This window comes from Grammomys surdaster, unplaced genomic scaffold (genome assembly GCF_004785775.1).
Source record: "Grammomys surdaster isolate TR1022 unplaced genomic scaffold, NIH_TR_1.0 338, whole genome shotgun sequence".
Taxonomy (NCBI): domain Eukaryota; kingdom Metazoa; phylum Chordata; class Mammalia; order Rodentia; family Muridae; genus Grammomys; species Grammomys surdaster.
Genome location: NW_021604757.1, coordinates 2,912,697 through 2,934,347, shown reverse-complemented (window position 1 = coordinate 2,934,347; position 21,651 = coordinate 2,912,697). Strand labels below are relative to the sequence as shown.

Sequence of the window (21,651 nt, the reverse complement as noted above, 5' to 3'; positions counted from 1 at the left end):
TCTGTTGAACTGTTGTCTAATGATAGATTCTGAAGAGGGAACAGACATTGCCTTCAGTTGTGTACTCACTCTTGAGCCCACCATGCTCTAGTGGACAGTTTTATGACCCTGGTTAAATTCAAAATGTCATAGGACAGTACAGAAAGGCATGAATGTTGAAAAGGGAATTGTATGGAGGAGGGTGTGAGTAATACGGATGAGAGAAAGTTATGAGTAGATAAGTGTGCCAGTAATTACAACATACTGTATATGAGTGTGTGTGTGTGTTTGTGTGTGTATTTATATATGAATACACCAAAAAATAAAAGATAAAAAAATTTGAGAGTACTTACATGTTTTTTGTGAATTTTAGTTTGTTTATTGCCAGTTTCTTTTTTGTTGTTGTTGTTGGGTTTTTTATTTGTTAAACAGTTTCTTGGTTTTTCAAGACAGGGTTTCTCAAGTAGCCCTGGCTGTCCTAGAATTTGTTTTGTATACCAGGCTAGCCTCGAACTAGAGATCTGCGAACCTCTGCCTCCCTCCCAAGTGCTAGTATTAAAGGCATGTGCCATACTTGGTTCATGCTTGCCAGTTTCTGTAAGGAAAAAAAGTTTATGTTGCAAACATGTGCATGTGTTTGAAATCAGTTTTGGAGGGTGCTCTCTGGGCAATTTTGTCTTTTCTGTTTTACTAAAAAAGAAAACATTGATAATTGATCCATATTCTTCAGTTTATTCTCTAGTGATATTTCAGAACAAGTTTGTTGAAATTTTAATCAAAGCTACAGTGATACAATAGTAAGATAAAAATATCTTTCAAATTATAACCTAACCAAAGCTGAATAACTAATCTATAGAAGATGTAATACAGAACTATACTTTCTTAAATGTAAATAAATATATTTCATCAAAATCATAGCTGTTTAAGGCTGGGTAGTGGTGACGCACGCCTTTAATCCCAGCACTTGGGAGGCAGAGGCAGGTGGATTTCTGAGTTCGAGGCCAGCCTGGTCTACAGAGTGAGTTCCAGGACAACCAGGACTACACAGGGAAACCTTGTCTCGAAAAAACCAAAAAACAAACAAACAAACAAACAAAAAAAACCACAAAAACATAGCTGTTTAGGTAACTTTTGTAATTTTAGTTTATAAAGAAATAAAACATACGTCAAATATACTGCCAAAAAAATTACAGATAAGAATTACAAAAAAAAGCCATAATATTTTCTGATCTTCTTTTGTATAGTTGTGGCTTAATGACTTCTAAGTAATAATGTAATGGCTGTGTTTTTAAAGTTATTGGAACATAATGATGCTCATATTGTTTTCTCTAGATCAAAGAATGTTCAGAAAAAGTCGAACTGGTTCATGGTAAAAAATCTGGACTTGCCGCTGAAAAGAAGGAATCCAAGCCTCTACCTGGAAGGGCTGCTGCATCAGGGGCTGCAGGGGACAAAGACACAAAAGATGTTTCAGGACCCAAACCAGGACCGTTAAAAAAAGCACCTACTGCCAAGGTTAATAGACTTCTGTGACAAGGTCTTAACTTTGTAATCCATGCTGGTCTGAAGCGAAGGATGCCTTAAAATCAGTCATCTTTGTACTTCAGTCTCCCAAGTGCTGGAATTACTGATGTATGCTACCACACTTGGCTTAAAAGATGGCTTAAAAATTAGGATTTAGTAAGATAAGAGTCTGGTTTTCATATTCATGGTTATTCTTCTAATATGTCTTAATTTGAGAAATGGATTCCTTGGCCACATTGCAAATAAAACAGGTCTTAACAAACACATTGTATCATAACTACATTTTTTTCTTTATAACCTGCCTGGAAGCTGGCAAGTTGACTTAGTGGATAAAAGAGCTTGCTTCTAAGTTTGATAACCAGAATTCAATCTCTCATATCCACATGATGGAAAGAGAGAAAAAAATTAATGAACAACAGTACACCCACACTCTAAATAAATAGTGTAATTTTTTTTTTTCTTTACAACTATGACTAGGAGCAAGGTAGTGCTGCTACATGCCATTAATCCAGCCCTTGGGAGCTAGCCTGGTCTATGGGGTGAGTTCCAGAACAGCCAGGGTTACATAGAGAAACTGTGTCTCAAAAAAACCAGACCAAAACAATAAAAATAGTAATAACATGCCTTATTTTTTTAAAATGGTAAACATTTTAATCATTTTTCTTTTTAAGTTTTCTTTTTAAGAGCTAACTTATTTACATAACCAAGGCTGATGAGCTGTTCACCAGGACCTATATGATAGAAGGAGAAATTTCCTCTCTAAGGAAGGGAAATTTGATTCTGCAAGTCTTCATCTGACCTTCAAATAGTGTGTGTCCATTCATTCCACCCCATGATCCCTCAGCCCCTGGAATAAATAAATAGGGCTGGCCAAATGATCAGTGATGTTTGCCGTCAGTATTGACAACCTGAGGTCAGTCCTTAGATCCCACGGTGAAAGGAAAGAACCAGGTCCTAAAAGGTTGTTGCCTGACTTCCACACGTGTGCTATGGAGTGGATGTACACCCATACGAGCAATAGCAATAAATATATAAAGATTTAAAAATAGTGGTATTAGAGGCATTGAAGACCCAACTGTTAATCTCAAATTAATCTGTAAATATGGTATAATTCCAGTTATTTTTTATTGTTATTGTTTGAGAGAGAGTCTCTTTATATAACCCTGAGTGTCCTAGAACTCACTATGTAGACTAGGCTGACCTAGAACTTACAGAGATCCAACTGACTCTGCCTCATTCTCCTGAATGCTGGGTTTAAAGCATGTATTTCTGTGCCTGGCCCTCCAGATTTTTGTTTGTTTTTTAAGACAGGGCTTCTTTGTCTAGCAGTCTTGGTTGTCCTGAAACTCTGTACATCAGGCTGTCTTCAAACTCAGCGATCCACCTGCCTTTGTCTCATGTGTGCTGGGATTAAAGGAATGTGTCACCACTGCTGGGCTGCAGTTTATTTTTATAAAGACTTTATGTATGTGAGGTCGTGGTTGTCTGTGGAAGCCAGAATGGTATTCAGAACCCTTGGAGCTAGGGTTTGAGACAGTTATCCTTCTGCTATAGTTGTTTGGAACTGAGCATCAGTCCTCTTGAAGAGGAGCAAAAGCTTTAAACCACTGAACCACCTCTCCAGCCAGACCCCAGTTCAACATTTTTATTTAATTTGTTTTATTATTTTTTATGTATTTTATATATACACGAGTGCTCTATCTTCATGTATGCCTGCATTCCTGAGAAGGGGATCAGATGTCATTATAGATGGTTGTGAGCCGTTATTAGGTGGTTGGGAATTACACTTAGGACTTCTGTGAGAACAGCCAGTGTTCTTTAAATCTCTGAACCATCTCTTCAAGCCCAAGGTTTTTTTGTTTTGTTTTGTTTTGTTCTGTTTTTTGGTTTGGGGGTGGGGGGGGTTGGAGGAGGTTTGTTTTTTTGAGACTGGGTTTTTCTCTGTGTAGCCCTGGCTGTCCTGGAACTCTCTCTGTAGACCAGGCTGGCCTCCAACTCACAGATCCTCTGCCTCTCTGCCACTGCCTAGTACCCACTTAGCTGCAAGTTTTTGTTTGTTTTATTAACTCACTTTGAATTAGAAACTTTTAATATGCAGGCTGCAAATGAGGCAAGTATTCATGGATGGTCTTTGGGTCTCTGTATGTTTGATGTTGTGGTAATTCTGTGGACAGTAAACATTTGCTTACTTTTAAGGGGATCTCATTTTAATAAAAGTTTGAAGAATCAAAATATGTAAAAAACAGAACAAAAACTGCTTTTATAAAATTTTAAGTAATTTGTGGTTTTAAATTTTTCTTTTAGGCTGGTGGACCACCTAAGAAAGGCAAAACAACTGCACCAGGTGGTTCAGCAAGTGCTGGAACAAAGAATAAGAAAGGATTGGAGACCAAAGAAATAGCAGAGCCAGAACTCTCAGTGAGTATTACACATGAGAAAGTTAAGGCCCTGAGGGGATTGGAGGTCTTCCTGAGTTCTTTAACATACAGTAAATTCATATCTTTTAGCTACTAATAGATGTCTTCCATGAGAAGAATGCCTTTTACTGCAGAAGACTCAAATGCCGTAGTTACCTGTAGGGGTGTTTTAGTTTTAGCTGGGTTTCTTTTATGTTGGTTCTTAAAACTGTCTCTAATTATGATGTTGTTGTATCTTATAGATTGAAGTATGTGAAGAAAAAGCTTCAGCTGTTCTTCCCTCAACCTGTATTCAACTTCTAGACAGTAGCAACTGGAAGGAAAGGCTGGCCTGTATGGAAGAATTTCAAAAGGTACAAAACTAGGATGAAACAGAGTATAAAATTAGATTATGTAGACACAACAAAAATACTGAATTAACATTTGTTTTCATTGCTGAGTTTTATAATTAGTCAATGTTTCCTAATATAAGCTGAGGTTGAGCTTTCTGTTTCTGTTGTGTAGCTGTTTAGTGCTTGTCTTTAACATTCTCATTCTGACTTCCTTCTCTAAGCGTGAAAGTTAGTAATTTTTCAAGAAAATTAAATTCTTATTGTGAATTATAAGGCTTAGAAGAATTTTTAAGTTTTTTAAGTTGTTAATAAATATAATAAACAAGCTGGGCAGTGGTGGGGCACGCCTTTAATCCCAGCACTTGGGAGGCAGAGGCAGGCGGATTTCTGAGTTCGAGGCCAGCCTGGTCTACAGAGTGAGTTCCAGGACAGCCAGGACTACACAGAGAAACCCTGTCTCGAAAAACCAAAATAAATAAATAAATAAATAAATAAATAAATAAATAAATAAATAAATGTAGGAAGCAAACAGATCTTGCCGTGGAAAATAGATGATTTTTTTCTATTTCTGTACTCCATTATCATGATGATTTCTTGATAGAAAACACATTATATATTGGTATGAGAAACTGTCCAAACTTTTGAAATTTTATTGGTCAGGGTTCTTCAGAGGAACAGAAATGATAGAATTTCTATGGAGACACACAGACACACACACAGGGAATTTATTAGAGTAGCTTTCCAGCTGTGTTCCAGCTAGTCCAACAATGGCTATCAGTTCTTTAGTCCACAAGGCTGGATGTCTCAGCTGGTCTTCACTATATGCTAGAATCACAAATTGGGCTCTAAGGGTAGTGAAGGAATGAACTTGGCAATGAGAGTGAGTGTAAGCAGGCCAAGAGCAAAAGAGTCAGGAGAAGATGTGGCCCAGATTGAAGGTAGATCTTTTGACTCAAAAGATAGGGATTAATGAAGATCTTCCCACTTCAAATGATTTAATTAATAAAACACCCCTCACACTACATAGTGAGAGCCTGTCTTTAAAAAAAAGCTAGCCCAATTTTTTTAAAGCCATGATTGGGAGGAAATCAGGGGACATGTAGAACTCTTTCTGTTTGATGCCAGCCTGGTCTACATTGTATGTTCCAGGATAGCCATGGGTATGTAGAGAGACTATCTCAAAAAAATAAAAAACAAAACCAAAAAAACCTCTCAGAGGTGTATGCAGCTGATTGGGTTTTAGTTCATTCTAGATGTTGTCACATTGACAGCCAAGATAGCCATCACAGGAATGATGCAATTTAGCTCATTTTAGCATATACTATGATTGCAATATTATGAGAGATATAGAAAAGGGAATGTAACTCTCCTAATTTTAGCTCCTTTCCATTGTCAGAAATAACTACGGACTTGACTTTAAGAGCTACCTTCACTTGAAACTATTTTAACTTTCACTTTAACCCTTTAATTTTCTTGTCTTATTTTATTTATAGGCTGTTGAATTAATGGAGCGAACTGAAATGCCATGCCAGGCATTGGTGAAGATGCTAGCGAAAAAACCTGGATGGAAAGAAACTAATTTTCAGGTATTTTTTTTTCTTTCCTTTTTTTTTTTTCCTTAGGTTTTTCGAGACAAGGTTTCTCTGTGTAGTCCTGGCTGTCCTAGAACTCACTGTGTAGACCAGGCTGGCCTCGAACTCAGAAATCCGCCTGCCTCTGCCTCTGCCTCTGCCTCCTAAGTGCTGGGATTAAAGGCTTGCACCACCACTGCCCGGTGTTTTTCAAGTATTTTTAAGTTGTACATTTAATGTTTTTTATTTTTAAATAAATAAATAAATAAATAAATAAATAAATAAATAAATGAGTGTTGGGCTGGAGAGTATTGGGCTCAGTGGTTAAAAGCGCTGACTGCTCTTCCAGAGGTCCTGACTTCAATTCCCAGCAGCCACATGGTAGCTCATCTTGTTATGGGAATCCGATGCCCTCTTCTGGTATGTCTGAAGACAGCTACAGTGTACTCATATACAGAAAGTAAATAAATAAATCTCAAAAAAAAAATGAGTGTAGGGAGACACTCATAAAATTGATACAGACCAGGCATAGTGGTGCATCCCTTTAATCCTAGCACTTGGCAGCAGAGGCAGGCTGATTTCTGTGAGTTGAGGCCATCTTGGTCTACATAGTGAGTTCTGGGACAGCCAGGGATACATAATAAGACCCTGTCTTGAAAAAAATCATGGGCCGGGCGGTGGTGGCGCACGCCTTTAATCCCAGCACTCGGGAGGCAGAGGCAGGCGGATTTCTGAGTTCGAGGCCAGCCTGGTCTACAGAGTGAGTTCCAGGACAGCCCGGGCTATACAGAGAAACCCTGTCTCGAAAAAAACCAAAAAAAAAAAAAAAGAAAAAAATCATGGAGGAAAAAAAAAAAAAAACAAGAAGAAAAATGATACGGGGGTTAGCAAGATGGACCAGTGGGTAAAAGGACTTGCCATTACCTGATGACCTAAATTTGATCCTTAGAACCTTTGATGGAAGAAGAGAACTGAATCCTAAAAGATGTCTTCTGAGCTCTACACATGCACCATGACATGCATACATCTATACTTAGATACATCATAAAATAAAAAATTAAAGTGATGCAGGATTTATCACTAGCTGTACATACAATATATGTTTTATTTTGACATCTTTTGAGTCCAATTTTTGCTACTCTACACCCTCCTTTTTTTCTATGTTTCATAGTTCCAACCCTTTCTTTTATCACCTTGGTATTTTCACAAAAGCTGAATGAATATTATGAAAGCTTTTGACCTTTATACCTCAACTCATGCTACCTTTTGTTGTCTATCATGTTTAAAACATCTTTTTATACAGCCTCTAGATAGGTGAAAGAACACCTGATTTTAGCCAATATTCTTCTATATTAGATCGTGTGTGTGTGTGTGTGTGTGTGTTGGCACACATCTTCCATTCTTTGGCACTATAACTTAACCTTAGCTATTATTTTTTGCCTACATAGGGTATAAAGGTATGCTAGAGGTAAGAGACTATCTCGTGTTTTTCCTAGGTATATACATAGCCTTTAATATTATGTTCATAGCCTTCTGGATTCTTGGGAATTTTTAGTTATGTTTTAAAGTTTCTTGAGAACCAGCTATGGTGGTTTGCACCTGTAGGTCCTAGAACTCAGGAGGTTGAGACAGGAAGATTACCATGTGTCTTAGTTAGGGTTTTATTGCTGTGAAGAGACACTACGACCAGGGCAACTCTTATAATGGAAAATATTTAATTGGGGGCTATCTTACAGTTTTAGTGGTTTAGTCCATTATCATTATGGCGGGAAGGATGGCAGCATGCAGACAGACATATTGCTGGAAGAGCCAAGAGTTCTACATCTTGATCTGCAGGCAACACAAGGAGACTGTGTGGCACACTAAACATAGCTTTAGCATATATGACATCACACCCCACCTTCACAATGACACATTTCCTCCAACAAAGCCACACCTCCTAATAATGCCACTCCTTATGGTCAAGCATTCAAACACATGAGTCTATGGGGGCTATACCTATTCAAACCACCACACCATGAACTAGAGGCCAGCCTTAGTTATAGGATGAGATCCTGTCTTAAAATATTATTTTTGCAAGTTCTTTGTTATGCGTATAAGTCTGTAGATGTTGTAGGTTTGATGTAGGCAGCTATAATATTATAGTAATTTTGGTGGCTTTATGCAGTCAGTATGATATACTCAGATGTATTAAGGATTATTATATTGAGATCAATGCAAAAATTAAAGATGAAAACATAAAAATCAAAATTTTGTGTAAAGATAAAGATACTTACAACCTAGCCTCACAACCTTCAGATTAATCTTTGTGACCTTCATGGTAAAAGGAGAGAGCCAGCTCCTTCACACTTTCCTCTGACCCGCATACTCCTCCTGTTTCATGAGTGAGCTCCCACATAGATATACAAAATCAGTTTTGAAATATGTTTTAAAATGTTTTTTAGCTCATAAGTTAAACATTGAGTGGTACATATTTTTCTTCTTGTATTCATTGTCAGTTAACTTTTTTAATAGATAAAAATTACTTTGGTTCTTCAAAATTTTGATTTCTATCTAATTATCCTTATAGATACTACATCTTCAGGTTCTGTGTAAGTAACTGAATGCCATTGGCTCCTCATAATGTTCTGATGTTTATTCTTGTTCAGGTGATGCAGATGAAGCTTCACATTGTTGCTTTGATTGCCCAGAAGGGAAATTTTTCTAAAACATCTGCTCAGATTGTATTAGATGGCCTTGTAGACAAGATTGGAGATGTGAAATGTGGAAACAACGCAAAAGAAGCCATGACAGCAATAGCTGAAGCGTGTATGCTGCCCTGGACGGCTGAACAGGTTAGTTCCACAGCTGTTTCCCTGTGTTGTCCCAGGTTTTCCTCAATTTTAACTTAGACCTACCTATTACAGTTAATTCTTGAGTAAAGTTTTTTGTTTTGTTTTGTTTTGTTTTGTTTTGTTTTTTTGGTTTTTTTTTTGAGACAGGGTTTCTCTGTATAGCCCTGGCTGTCCTGGGCTCACTCTGTAGACCAGGCTGGCCTCGAACTCAGAAATCTGCCTGCCTCTGTCTCCCAAGTGCTGGGATTAAAGGCGTGTGCCACCACCGCCCGGTGTTTTTTTTTTTTGTTTTGGTTTGTTTTGGTTTGGTTTTTCGAGTTGAGTAAAGTTTTTTATGTTGTGGGATTTTTGTATATGTGTATGCTGTGGCTGACCTGCAACTTACTATAGCAAGTAACATTAATTAATTTTGTTTTAAGACATTGTAATTGAAAATGATCAGTCAATGAAAAGTTTCAAAGAAGAATGCTTTTAAAAATCTGTCACCTCATTTCTTTTTAGGATAAATTAAGTCTTTTGTTAATCCTTGTAATTTAACACTTAAAAACTCATATTTAATACGTGTATGCCTTAAAGTCATAATTTATTTCTATGAGAAATATAAGAAAAAGTGGAGATCTGATGCTGTGTTTTCTGATGCTATTGTTTCAGGTGATGTCAATGGCCTTCTCACAAAAGAATCCCAAGAATCAGTCAGAAACTCTAAATTGGCTATCAAATGCAATAAAAGAATTTGGATTTTCCGAGTAAGTCTTAAAAAAAAAGTGAAATATAATTAAATATTTTGCCAAGTCTCTGGTCTTGATTTGTTTTTACTGCCTGTGCTTCTGTGCTTGCTTCTGCAGAACTGGGGTTGGGTTGTCTAACTTATATAAGAGACACACATTTGTTCTAGAAGGTCTGTGTTGACTTGTATTCTACATTTTGACATCCAGGTTTGTTTGTTTGTTTGTTTGGTTGGTTGGTTTTTTAACATTTTTTACACACACACATAGACACACACATACATATACATACACACACATTTACAAATTATTTAGGGTGGTGTGTGTGTGTTATCAGTCTTGTAGGGGGTGCAGGTACAGGTGCAGGTGCAGGTACCTGTACCTACTATACCATTTAGTTGTCCTCTGTCCCCTGCCTTTCTGGAGGTTCTGAGGTTTGCACCGAAGATCTTATACATGCTAGGACAGGCCTCTAAGTTATTTTTTTTCCTCAAGTGTTTAGTGCCTAAAAGGGATCGTCTTTGGATTAAATGCTGTCAGAATTCCAACAATGCCAAATTGATTTTTGTATGAACATAGTTGTTAATTATTTTTATATTACATTTAGGCGTACCAACTTGCAGAAATTGGTTCTTTCCTTCCTCCATGTGGCTACTGTGTATTGAATTCATGTCACCAACCTTGATGGCAAATACCTTTACCCTCTGAACCACCTCGCTGTGTTCTCAGCTTTTTGGGCTTTTTTGTTGTGTATTCAGATTCCTGGAATTATTTAAGCCCTCCTGTTGCAGCTTCATGTACTGAAACTGTCAGTATATGCTATTTATCTAGGCCGTTTTTAGAGCATATTTCATGTTGCCTCTACTTTTATAGATGAAGAAATTAAGGCTCAGAAAACTTAACATCAAAGCCAGTAAAGTGCCAATACCAACGCTGGGATTCAGGCATTCTTATTTTAGGAAAAGGGTATTGCTGCTGTATTGTGTTTCTTTCTCCGTGCCTTGTTTTATGTGTGGGTTTTGTTTGTTTGCTTGCTTGCTTGTTTGTTTTCATATAACTACCACTTATGCCGGGGATAGTGGTGTCTTTAATATCAGCTACACAAGTGATAGAAGCAGAGGCAGGCAGATCAGATCACTGTGAGTTCAAGATCAACCAGGGCTATTTAGTGAGACCATGTCTCAAAAAATAAATAAAAACAGTGATTAGTATATGCTTTCAGAGTATAGCTGAAGTCAAATGTGATTGGAGAGTGGTAAGAAATAAGACTGGAATAAAAATGAGGACAAGTCATCTAAGGCCTCAACAGCTTGAATTCATTGAGAAAACAGAAACATTTTAAGCAGGACTAGAACATAATTTTGCAGCACAACAGTTACATAGTATATGTGAGGTTCTGCGTTCATTTCCCAGAATTGCAAAAATTTGGTTCTAGAAAGCTTTGACACAAGAGTATCTGACCAAAGTCAGATAGTAAGACATAGAGAGAATAATTAATGTTATTCAAATAAATGCTATCAGGAATTACTTGTTTATGAGCCTGGTGATTGTAGTATACACCTTTAATCCCAGCATTCAGGAGGCAGAGGCAGGCAGATCTCTGAATTCTAGGACAGCCTAGTCTACAAATCAAGTTCCAGAACAGCCAAGGATACACAAAGAAACCCTGTCTTGGGGAAAAAAACAAAAACAAAAACAGAAAACAAAAAGTAATAGATAATGTGCATATAAATTATAAACGTGTGGAAGTAAGTGTTCTACTTAGCATATAGTTTGAAAGTAGAACTGTATAGGATAATGAATCAGAATGATTCTGGAGTCAAGGATGGCCTGAAGAACTGGGAAAATAAATGTGGATCTGAAATGAGTTCCAGAAGACTGGAAGCCACACGTTTGGGAGTTGGTATTTATGTAGGACACATACAGACATAGACATAGAAATGTGACAAAGGCAGATGAATACAAGATTCTAGTACAATCTAGGTTAGCAGGTAAATCCTGGTGGCTTGAGTTAAATCCTTTGAACTCACCAAAATGTAGAATGAAAAACTCCACAGTTGTCCTCTGGCTTGGAGAGATGACTCAGCAGTTAAAGAACATCCAGTGTTCCTCTTTGGGACCTGAAGTGAATTGAGTTCCTAGTTGGGTGGTTCACAATTATTGGTAATTCCAGTTCCAGGGGAGCCAACAAAGTTGTTGTCAGACCTCTCTTCAAGTGCCCTTTGTCTCCAATGCATGCACATACCCTAGCAATAAATCTTTTTAAAAAAGTTTTAAGAGTAGATTTTGGAATTAAGCATAATATGATTAATCAGTGTACAGATAGTATTTAAAGCTCATTTTAAGTTAAGGATAGAGGATACCTGAACACTCCTCCAATGGGAGTTTATCCTAAAGTCTCATTTTATAAGCTCTTGAATGTTTTGAAGATTTCGTTGTTTTTTGGTTTTTCGAGACAGGGTTTCTCTGTGTAGCCCTGGCTATCCTGGAACTCACTCTGTAGACCAGGCTGGCCTCGAACTCAGAAATCCTCCTGCCTCTGCCTCCCAAGTGCTGGGATTAAAGGCGTGCACCACCACCACCGCCCGGTGAAGATTTCGTTATTAATTAATTCTAAATGCTTTTTTTTTCTAGGTTGAATGTCAAAGCTTTTATTAGCAATGTGAAGACTGCTCTTGCTGCAACAAATCCAGTGAGTATGCTTCAGCATGTGCAAGCATTGAAGCCACTTTTGTGTTTCTGCCTTAGTTTGGAAAGTTCTTACTATTTTCTCTGGCAGGCTGTGAGGACTTCTGCCATCACACTGCTTGGCGTGATGTATCTATATGTTGGTCCTTCTTTGAGAATGATCTTTGAGGATGAGAAGCCTGCCCTCCTATCCCAGATAGATGCAGAATTTCAAAAGGTAAAGGTTCTAAAAATGATCTAATCTATGGGTGGTTTTGAGAATTTCACATCAGTTTACGACTAAATCTTTTTGTTGTTGTTTTGTTTTGTTTTTCAAGACAAAGTTTCTCTGTGTAGCCTTGGCTGTCCTGGAACTCACTCTGTAGACCAGGCTGGCCTGGAACTTAGTAATCCGCCTGCCTCTGCCTCCCAAGTGCTGGGGTTAAAGGTGTGCACCACCACTGCCCAGCATGACTAAATTTTTAACCAAGTTTAATGCTATACATTCAAATGTAATTCCAGCACTCTGATCATGGAAGACCACCAGTCAGCCTAGACTACAATAGAGATCAAGGTTAGCTTGGGCTTCAAAGTGAGATTCTTCTAAAAAACTAACAACAAAAATAGCCTGAAGAGATAACTATGAGTTAAGTAAGACCCAAATTCATTTCTTAGCACCAGTCATGTGGAATGGCCTGCAACTACACTAACTCCAGGGAATCTAATGCCTTCTCATGTGCACATAACACACAGGCATACACATATAATTAAAGGTAAATCATACATTTTTAATGTGAGACAATATGGATCTACTATCTATTAAAAAAATTACATTAAACTGAAAAAACAATTTTAGAAAAATTGGGCAACCCTAGCTGGTCCTGAAATTGCCATATAGACTAGGCAGGCCTCAAGTTTGTAGCAGCCTTCTGCCTCCTGCCTCTTGAATGCTGGGATTAGAGACGTATACTATCACACTTGACTGAAGTGTAACTTTTGTTTTTTAATTATTAATTATTAATTAAAAACAAAAAGGGTAGGTCTTCTTGAATAGCTCTGACTGAGTATGCTAAGTATTCACAGCTTGCTTTTGTTTTGGAAATATAAGTCAAAAGACAACTTAGTGATTGAGAAGTCAAATTCTATTCATCTTCATAAAAAATAACTTGCCATTTTGTCTCAAAATTAGAATCTAGCTAGCAACTAAAGTATATATTACAATATTGTCTAAATATTTTATGAGTTAAGAATGAAATTCACAGGGCTGGAGAGATGGTTCAGCAGTTAAAAGTACTGACTGCTCTTCCAGAGGTCCTGACTTCAATTCCCAGCAACCACATGGTAGCTCACAACATCTGTAATTCACTCTTCTAGTGTGTGTCTGAAGACAGCTGCAGTGTTCTCATATAAATAAAAAGTAAATAAATAAATCTTTAGGAAAAAAAAAAAAAGAATGAAATTCACTGGTTGAACACTTGCTAGCATACTAAGGTCTTGGGCTCTATCCCCAGGATAGCCAAAACAAATGGTTTTTTTGTTTTGTTTTTGTTTTTTTTTTGGGGGGGGGGTTCGAGACAGGGTTTTCTGTATAGTCCTGGCTGTCCTGGAACTCACTCTGTAGACCAGGCTGGCCTCGAACTCAGAAATCCGCCTGCCTCTGCCTCCAAAGTGCTGGGATTAAAGGCGTGTGCCACCACCGCCTGGCCCCAAATAAATGTTAATGAAAAAATGAGAACCTTTTACATAGGCACCTTTTCTAGACTCTTTGCCATCATTCTTCAGCTTCATTAGTTTCACTCTTATGTGTAGATGCAGGGACAAAGCCCTCCCGCTCCAACCAGAGGAATTTCTAAGCATAGCACAAGTGGTACGGATGAAGGAGAAGATGGAGATGAACCAGGTGATGGGGGCAATGATGTTGTTGATCTTTTGCCAAGGATTGAGATCAGGTAGGTTTTACCATAAAAAAATATTTTATTCTTTATATTGTTTGGGTATTTGGGTTTAGGTGTTTGTTTGAGACAGTCTGCCTCTGAGTGCTGGGATTAATGGCATGTGCCACTATGGCCAGCTTTTTGTTTTGGCTTTTTTTTTTTTTTTTTTTTTTTTGATACTAAGATTTTACTATATAATATAGCCTGGCCTTGAACCCACTTCTTCCTACCTTAGCTTCCTGATTGCCAAGTAAGCAATTGTACAGTAGTATATACTTAAAATCTTGACCTTTTATTAATTCAGTAAAGGGAATTTTGGTGCCATTATCTTTTCTTTTAGGAGTATAGAATTAGAATTATGCCTTCTATTTTTCAGTGACAAAATTACTTCAGAGTTGGTGTCTAAGATTGGTGACAAGAATTGGAAGATCAGGAAAGAAGGCCTAGATGAAGTGGCAGGTATTATCAATGAAGCAAAATTTATCCAACCAAATATAGGTGAACTTCCAGCTGCCTTGAAGGGTCGACTGAATGATTCAAACAAAATCTTGGTATGTGGACCAGGTGCCTTTTCTCTTTCTTCCCTTTCCCTGCTGCTATAGAAGGTTCATTTTGGTTGTGGCTTTCACTAGCAAAAATGAGTGTTCATGTTATTTGTTTTCAACTACAGAAAGATTCCTTGTTTGTTTTTGTTGCTTTTTTTTCTTTGGTTTTTTTTTTGTTTGTTTGTTTTTTGTTTTTTGTTTTTTTTTCTTCAGAGCTGAGGACCAAACCCAGGGCCTTGCACTTTGCTGGGCAAGCACTCTACCACTGAGCTAAATCCCCAACTCTAAGCTATCTCTCCAGCCTCCTTGTGTTTCTTATATGTGTCTCAAGATACAAGATTTATAAATGTCAGAGTTTTGGGGGGAAGTTGGGGGAGTTCAAGACAGGGTTTCTCTGCATAGCATTGGTGGTCCTGGAACTTGCTCTGTAGACCAGGCTGGCCTCAAACTCACCAAGATCCACCTGTCTCAGCATCCGAAGCACTAGATTAAAGGTGTGCTCCACCATGTATAACTTAAGAGTTTATTTCTTGTAGGGGTCCCTTACTAAATATATTTTTGTGGAACTATTTTATATGTATATATGCCTGATTTCAATTGTTTTCATTATATTTTAAGATAGAGATCCATTGTGTAGTGTAAGCTGGCCTTGAATTCACTAATGTCAACCAAGCTACTCTCAAATGCTAAGCAATTCTTTTATCATCATTCCCCATACTGGGATTATAGACATGCTCTGTTTAATTTCTAGTTGTTTATGCTTTTTTAAACAAAAGCGTAAGTTTATTTGTTTGTGTATATTTGGGAGGAAGAGAGTGAATATAGAAGTCAAAGAAGAGTTTGTTTTGTCAGTTCTCTCCTTTTCCCACAGCAAGGTTCTCGGATTAAACTCAGATGTCAGCCTTGACCACAAGCATCTTTACCCACCATGCCATCTTGCTGGCCCAAATTTTTATATTTTAATTTTTTATTTTTATGTCAATATTTTTTAAACTATCAAGTAAAAGTCTAGTACTATAGTTTTTTTAAAATTTTTTTAATTTTTTTGTCAGGCATGGTAGAGCATGCCTTTAGTCCCAGCACTCAGGAGACAGAGGCAGGTGGCCATCTGGCCAGCCAGGATTGCATAGTAAGACCCTATCTAAAAAAAGAAGGAAAAGAAAGAATTTTGTATGTGTATATGTGTTTTGAATATGAGTATGTACATACAAGTGCAGTGCCCAATATGAGGCTAAAAAGTATTTGTAATCTGGTGTTATAATACTATGATACTATCTTTTAAGTAGTCCAGAAATCCATAATATTGACCACATAATATCATTTGTAAAACTTGGAGCAAGTTTAATTACAGTTTGAACCTGTGTTGGATCTTTGTACTCAGGTGCAGCAGACATTGAATATCCTTCAGCAACTGGCAGTAGCCATAGGTCCAAACATCAAGCAGCATGTAAAGAACCTAGGCATCCCTATCATTACTGTTCTTGGAGATAGCAAGGTAAATCTCTTTCTAACATTGTTCATTCTGTATTAAGGCAGACACATTTTTGGGGTAGAGGATAATTCTGTTTTAGAGTCACATAATTGCTTAAAATTTTATAAAGATGATACTGTTACCTTCCAGGCAGAATTGATATGATGACTAGATGTACCATTATTTAGCTTGTGAACCTTAAATAGTTATGTACTCTAGGTTTAGTATCTTTATGAAATTTCTTTCTTACAGAATTGAAATACATTTTTAAAAAAGATCTATTTATTTTATGTATGTGAGCACACTGTAGCTGTCTTCAAACACATTGGAAGAGGGTATTAGATCACATTACAGATGGTTGTGAACTACCATGTGGTTGCTGGGAATTAAACAAAGGGACTCTGGAAGAATAGTCAGTGCTCTTAACTGCTGAGCCATCTTTCCATCCTAAAATACTTTTTAATAATTGACATATTTGATAAATTAGTTGAAACAAACATTTTTATTAAGATACATTTTAATGTTTCTGTTTCATAAAATATATATTCAATAAATGATTGCTATTTATGATTATAATATCATTAAGGTTTTGGTCTTGGTATTTTTTTTGTTTGGTTGGTTGTTTTGTTTTGTTTTGAGAAGGGGTCTCTTATATAGCCCTGCCTGTTCTGTAACTCTGTGTGTAGACTACTTACCTCAGGAGATTCTCCTGCTTCTGTCTCCCAAGTTCTGGGATTAAAAGCATTTGACACCACAACTAGCTAAAAGTTTTGACATAATGAATAAATATATCATTAGATATAAATTTTAGATCTTGAAATGATATTCTGCATTCTTCCCACCCTGAACTACTACAACATACTTTTCTAGTACTTCAGTTAGGTACTAATAATTTGATCATCTCAGAAGTCTTTGAAGGCTACAAGTTTTTATTTAAATATTTGCCCTAGGCTAAATATTTTAATGTTTCTTTACTTTGGTTACTGACTTAATTTGAGAAATTGAGTTTTTCAGTTCATAAATATTTATATTCTGTGAATGCAAGTCAATATTTACACATATTGAAGTTGTTGTTAACAATTTGAGCCTCTAACATAAAACTCCATTCTTTAGCCTATAACATCATAAAAGCTCCCATCGATTCAGAAAGCAAAATCTGTTTATTCTTTTTTGTTTTGTTTTGTTTTTTCGAGTTATTATTCTTTTATAGTATTTACCCAGATTATTGTTTTACCTTATCGAGTATAGGATTTTTTTTCCAATTTCATGTTTTATGTTTCCACCTTCTTTTGAAGTCTTTAGAAGTACCACAGCACCAGTTTCTATTTCAGAGAAGATGGTTTAAGTATGTCCATGGGACCTTAGCAAATGAAGCCTCGATTGTTCACACTCACTCCTCCCTTCAAACTGTGCTTGATATTTTTGCCAATTCTCTTCTCAATTCAGAACAATGTTAGAGCTGCTGCCCTAGCAACTGTGAATGCTTGGGCAGAACAAACTGGCATGAAAGAATGGCTGGAGGGAGAAGATCTTTCTGAAGAACTTAAAAAGGAAAATCCCTTCCTGAGGCAAGAGGTTAGTACCATAAAGTATCATTATGTTTTAGTCATACCTTTTACTTCCTTAGGTGGCCTCTATAATAACTATATATGCATAGTTAAAACAAACTTTTGATGTGAAGTGGGGAGTAGTTGAGACAGCACCTTTCTATGTAGCCCTGGCTATCCTTGTACTCACTGTGTAGACCACGTTGGCCTCAAACTTCAAGAGTTCTGTCTCCCTCTGCCCTGCTGGGATTAAAGGTGTGTTCTGCCATTCCCAGTTTAACAAATCTGGCGGGTTACTTCTATAATCCTGGTTCTTTGAAGTCTAAGGGCAAGGAGAGTCAGCAGAGGTTTGAAGCCAGCTTGCTCTATGTGATGAATTACAGCATGAGAAACTGTCCCCCCAAAAAAGGAAAAAAACTGAAACATAAATTTATAAAAATAAATAAAATGATACCAAATTCCTAGAGCTTTCTATTTTTGTGTTTTGTTTTTTAATTCATTTTCCTTTGAGTGCATGAGCATATGGAGGCCAGCAATCACTCTCCCATCTTAACATCCACCTCACCACTCCCCACCCTGAAAGCTGGGACTGAGACCACAGAGAGCTTTTTGCCTCTGTGCCCTGAATGCTAGGGTTAAAGAAATGCACCACAACTGGCCTTCCATCTTGTTTTTTTAAGACAGGTCCTTTCTGAATAGGTAGCTCACAGATTCAGCCAGACTAGCTATTCCAGGGATCCTCCTGTCTGCCCCCAGCTCTGTGTTATAAATACGGACCACAGTGTATAACTTTTAGATGGCTGCTAGGGAATCTAAGTTCAGATCTTAGTGTTTGTGTAATAAACTCTGACTGACTAAGCCATCTCTCCACCCTGCTTATTTTTGTTACTTTTTTTTTCTTTTTTCTTTTTCTTTTTTTTTTCAGGAATGGGGTGTGGCTTCTAAATCAAATGTGGTTAAGGCTGGCCTTGAACTCTTGATCGCCTACCTCCACTTCTCAAATTCAATCCACTTCTTGTTTCATTAACAGTAACACTTTTGGCTGCGAACATAACTTAGTTGTTAGTGTCTGTCTAAACAAAGCCTAAGGTGGAACCCACTACTTTGTAAAACTGAGCATGGTAGCTCATGCTTCTAAGCTTGGCATTTGAGAAATAGAAGCAGAAGGATCAGGAGTTGGAGGGCATCATTGGCTTCACAGGAAATTTAAGGCTAGCCATGTATGTTTGCTTGCTTTTTAAAATAGGATCATTATCTATTTAGGCATATATATGTGTAACCATAACTTTTATTTGCCTGTATGAACTGTTGTCCCTCATCTCTGAGGCTTACTGCTTACTCCAAGACTTACTGCTAAATAAGCTCACCCCTTCTTATTTTTTTCTGAGATTTGATTGGCTGGTTTAGTTCAGCTATTCTGATTCAAATTCCTCTCCAAGCTGGCTGCCTCAAACTGGCTTTTCTCTCTCTGCCTCTCCTGAATTGCCCTGCTTGGCCTCATACTAACTTTGGCAATATGTTCTAATCCTCTGGCTTCTTCTCATTTTCTGGCTCTTTCTGTCATTCTGTCTTCACCTGTGTCTCGCTTCTCTTTCTCCAACCTGTCTCACTATAATTGCCCTGGTAAAACTGCCTCCAAATTCTGTGAACTCAAGTCCACTGCCTGACTCTCAACTCGATAAATCAACTGAATACAGCTGAACAGAACTGACTAACAGGCAGACATCAGCATGCCTCTATCTCTTGAGTACTGGGATTAAAGGCATGTACCCTAACACCTGTACTTAAGCTTCTCTTTACCTGAAACTTGCTCTATACCAAAGCTGGCCTAGAACTAGAGATCTCTTGCCTCTATCTCCTGGGATGCCTAGAAGGTCTTTGGATGTGATCTCTTGCCAGAGTAGTCATGTTGTAAATTAAAATTCCTCTACATAAGTGCAAACATGTGTGTGTGTGTCTGTGTATGTAACAATAATTAATGGGGAAAAATGCCATGAAGGAGAGGAACATGGAAGGGCTTGGAGGGAGGAAAGAGAGGGAGAAATCATAAAATTATAATTAGAAGCTAAGCTAGAGACACAAAATTTTGAGTAACAGTGCAGAGAAGCCCTTAATCTTTAAAACCTTCTTTAAGAAAGTGAGTAATGATCAATCATAAGAAATGCATAAATATTAATATGTAATCTGGTCTTGAATTTAATTTTAGCACAAAAGACATAAGATTTTCGCCTTCTGCAGGGGGATTTCTGAGTTCGAGGCCAGCCTGGTCTACAGAGTGAGTTCCAGGACAGCCAGGACTACACAGAGAGACCCTGTCTCGAAAAAAAAAAACAAAAAAAAAACAAACAAAAAAAAAGATTTTCCCCCTCTGGAGACAGGGTTTCTCTGTGTGGCTCTGCCTGTCTTGGAATTTACTGTGTAGACCAGGCTGGCCTGTGCTTCCCAAGTATTGGGATTAAAGGAGTGCCTAATTTAAGAATGATACAGTCAGAAAAGGTTAAATGCTACTTAAATTTGAAACTATGAAGTTAAGCGTTCTTGAGATATGGTTTTGGCTAGAGAAATAAGGTTTTACTTTACTCACGTTAGATATGTTTTTATATTTTTTTCTATGAGTAGATTCTGAGCTCTTTTCTCAAAGCTAGTTTTTTCTTCTCTCATCCCAAAAATAGGATGAGTTGTGAACTAATTATAATTATGAAGATTTTTTTTAATCTTACTGATTACCAGGCAAAAACAAAATTGGCTTCTTCAAAAGATCCAGAATCACCCTAGTAGTCAAACCTTTGGGCACATCTATGGGGCATTATTATCTACATTAGTTTAAAGATGGGGAACTTTTAACTGTAGCCAGTAGCCTTCCGTAAGTTGGAATCCTGGACTGAATAAAAGTTAGAAAGGGAGCTAAACACTTTTATCTGCTAGGATAAAATGGGATCATTTGTCTCAAGCTCCTGCTGCCATAATGTCTCCACTATAATTAACTGTTCTCTTAAACTGTGAAACAAAATAATTATTTCTCTTTTAAGAAAATAGAAAACAAAAACCGAGTTCATTTTTTTTTTTTTTTTGGTTTTTTTGAGACAGAGTTTCTCTGTGTAGCCCTGGCTGTCCTGGAACTCACTCTGTAGACCAGGCTGGCCTTGAACTCAGAAATCTGCCTGCTTCTGCCTCCCAAGTATTGGGATTATAGGCGTGTGCCACCACCGCCCAGCACAAAAAACTTTTTAAGGATTCCCTTTTTTGTGTGTTTGCATAGTACATAGTTTTCTGCTCTGTTGAACCCTTAGATGGCAAAAATCAGATTTTAGTCAGATTATAAAAATAGAGTTCAGCATTCAGAAATCAATGTAATCCTTCAAGCTAACAGATTTTTTTTTTATTTAACTGATTTTAAATAGTCATTTGTTAAAATATAATACTCATGATGAAAATTCTTAGCTTATTAGTAATTAAGAACTAACTACATGAGGTTGGATGTGGTGGCACACATCCTTTAAAATTCTGAGTTCCCAGCCAGCCTTCAGCGTGAGTTCCAGGACAAGGAGGGATACAAAGAGAAACTCTGTCTCCAAAAAAGAAAAATAGTAATAATACCATCTCATATGGAGTATGCAGATAACATAACTCTTTACAGTGGTAAAACCAGAAAATCTACACATAATTTCCGTGAATAATCAGTGAGTTCACTAATTTTGTTGTTTTGTTTTGTTTTGTTTTTTCAAGACAGGGTTTCTCTGTGTAGCCCTGGCTGTCCTGGAACTCACTCTGTGGACCAGGCTGGCCTTGAACTCAGAAATCTATCTGCCTCTGCCTCCCAAGTGCTGGGATTAAAGGCGTGTGCCACCACCGCCCGGCTGAGTTCACTAATTTTGAAAGATACAAAGTCAACATGTTTTCCTATACTGCAGAAAATGTAAATATCCTTACTCTGCAAAAGACACTCAAAGAAGCAGTCATAAGATTGGGGTAAATATTTGCATACTCCAATAAAGAGCTAGTATCTAGGATATATAAAGAATTCAAAACTAAATAGCAAACTGAGTGTGGCTATACATTCCTATAATCCCAACATTCAAGAGTCTGAGGCAGAAAAATTATGAGT

The 21,651-nt window shown here is 37.3% G+C and overlaps 1 protein-coding gene across 2 annotated transcripts in view; it reads left to right on the top strand.

Moving 5' to 3' along the window:
* Positions 1 to 21,651, top strand: part of Ckap5 (cytoskeleton associated protein 5) — a 93,497-nt gene that overhangs the window by 40,823 nt on the left and 31,023 nt on the right. For both annotated transcript variants that reach the window (XM_028778514.1, XM_028778515.1), the window contains 12 exons: positions 1,312 to 1,494; positions 3,808 to 3,921; positions 4,163 to 4,273; positions 5,746 to 5,838; positions 8,472 to 8,657; positions 9,309 to 9,403; positions 12,017 to 12,074; positions 12,162 to 12,287; positions 13,859 to 13,998; positions 14,360 to 14,534; positions 15,910 to 16,023; positions 17,446 to 17,574. In XM_028778514.1, the coding sequence (XP_028634347.1) occupies positions 1,312 to 1,494; positions 3,808 to 3,921; positions 4,163 to 4,273; positions 5,746 to 5,838; positions 8,472 to 8,657; positions 9,309 to 9,403; positions 12,017 to 12,074; positions 12,162 to 12,287; positions 13,859 to 13,998; positions 14,360 to 14,534; positions 15,910 to 16,023; positions 17,446 to 17,574 (1,524 nt within the window). The remainder of the gene's footprint in view (positions 1 to 1,311; positions 1,495 to 3,807; positions 3,922 to 4,162; positions 4,274 to 5,745; positions 5,839 to 8,471; positions 8,658 to 9,308; positions 9,404 to 12,016; positions 12,075 to 12,161; positions 12,288 to 13,858; positions 13,999 to 14,359; positions 14,535 to 15,909; positions 16,024 to 17,445; positions 17,575 to 21,651) is intronic.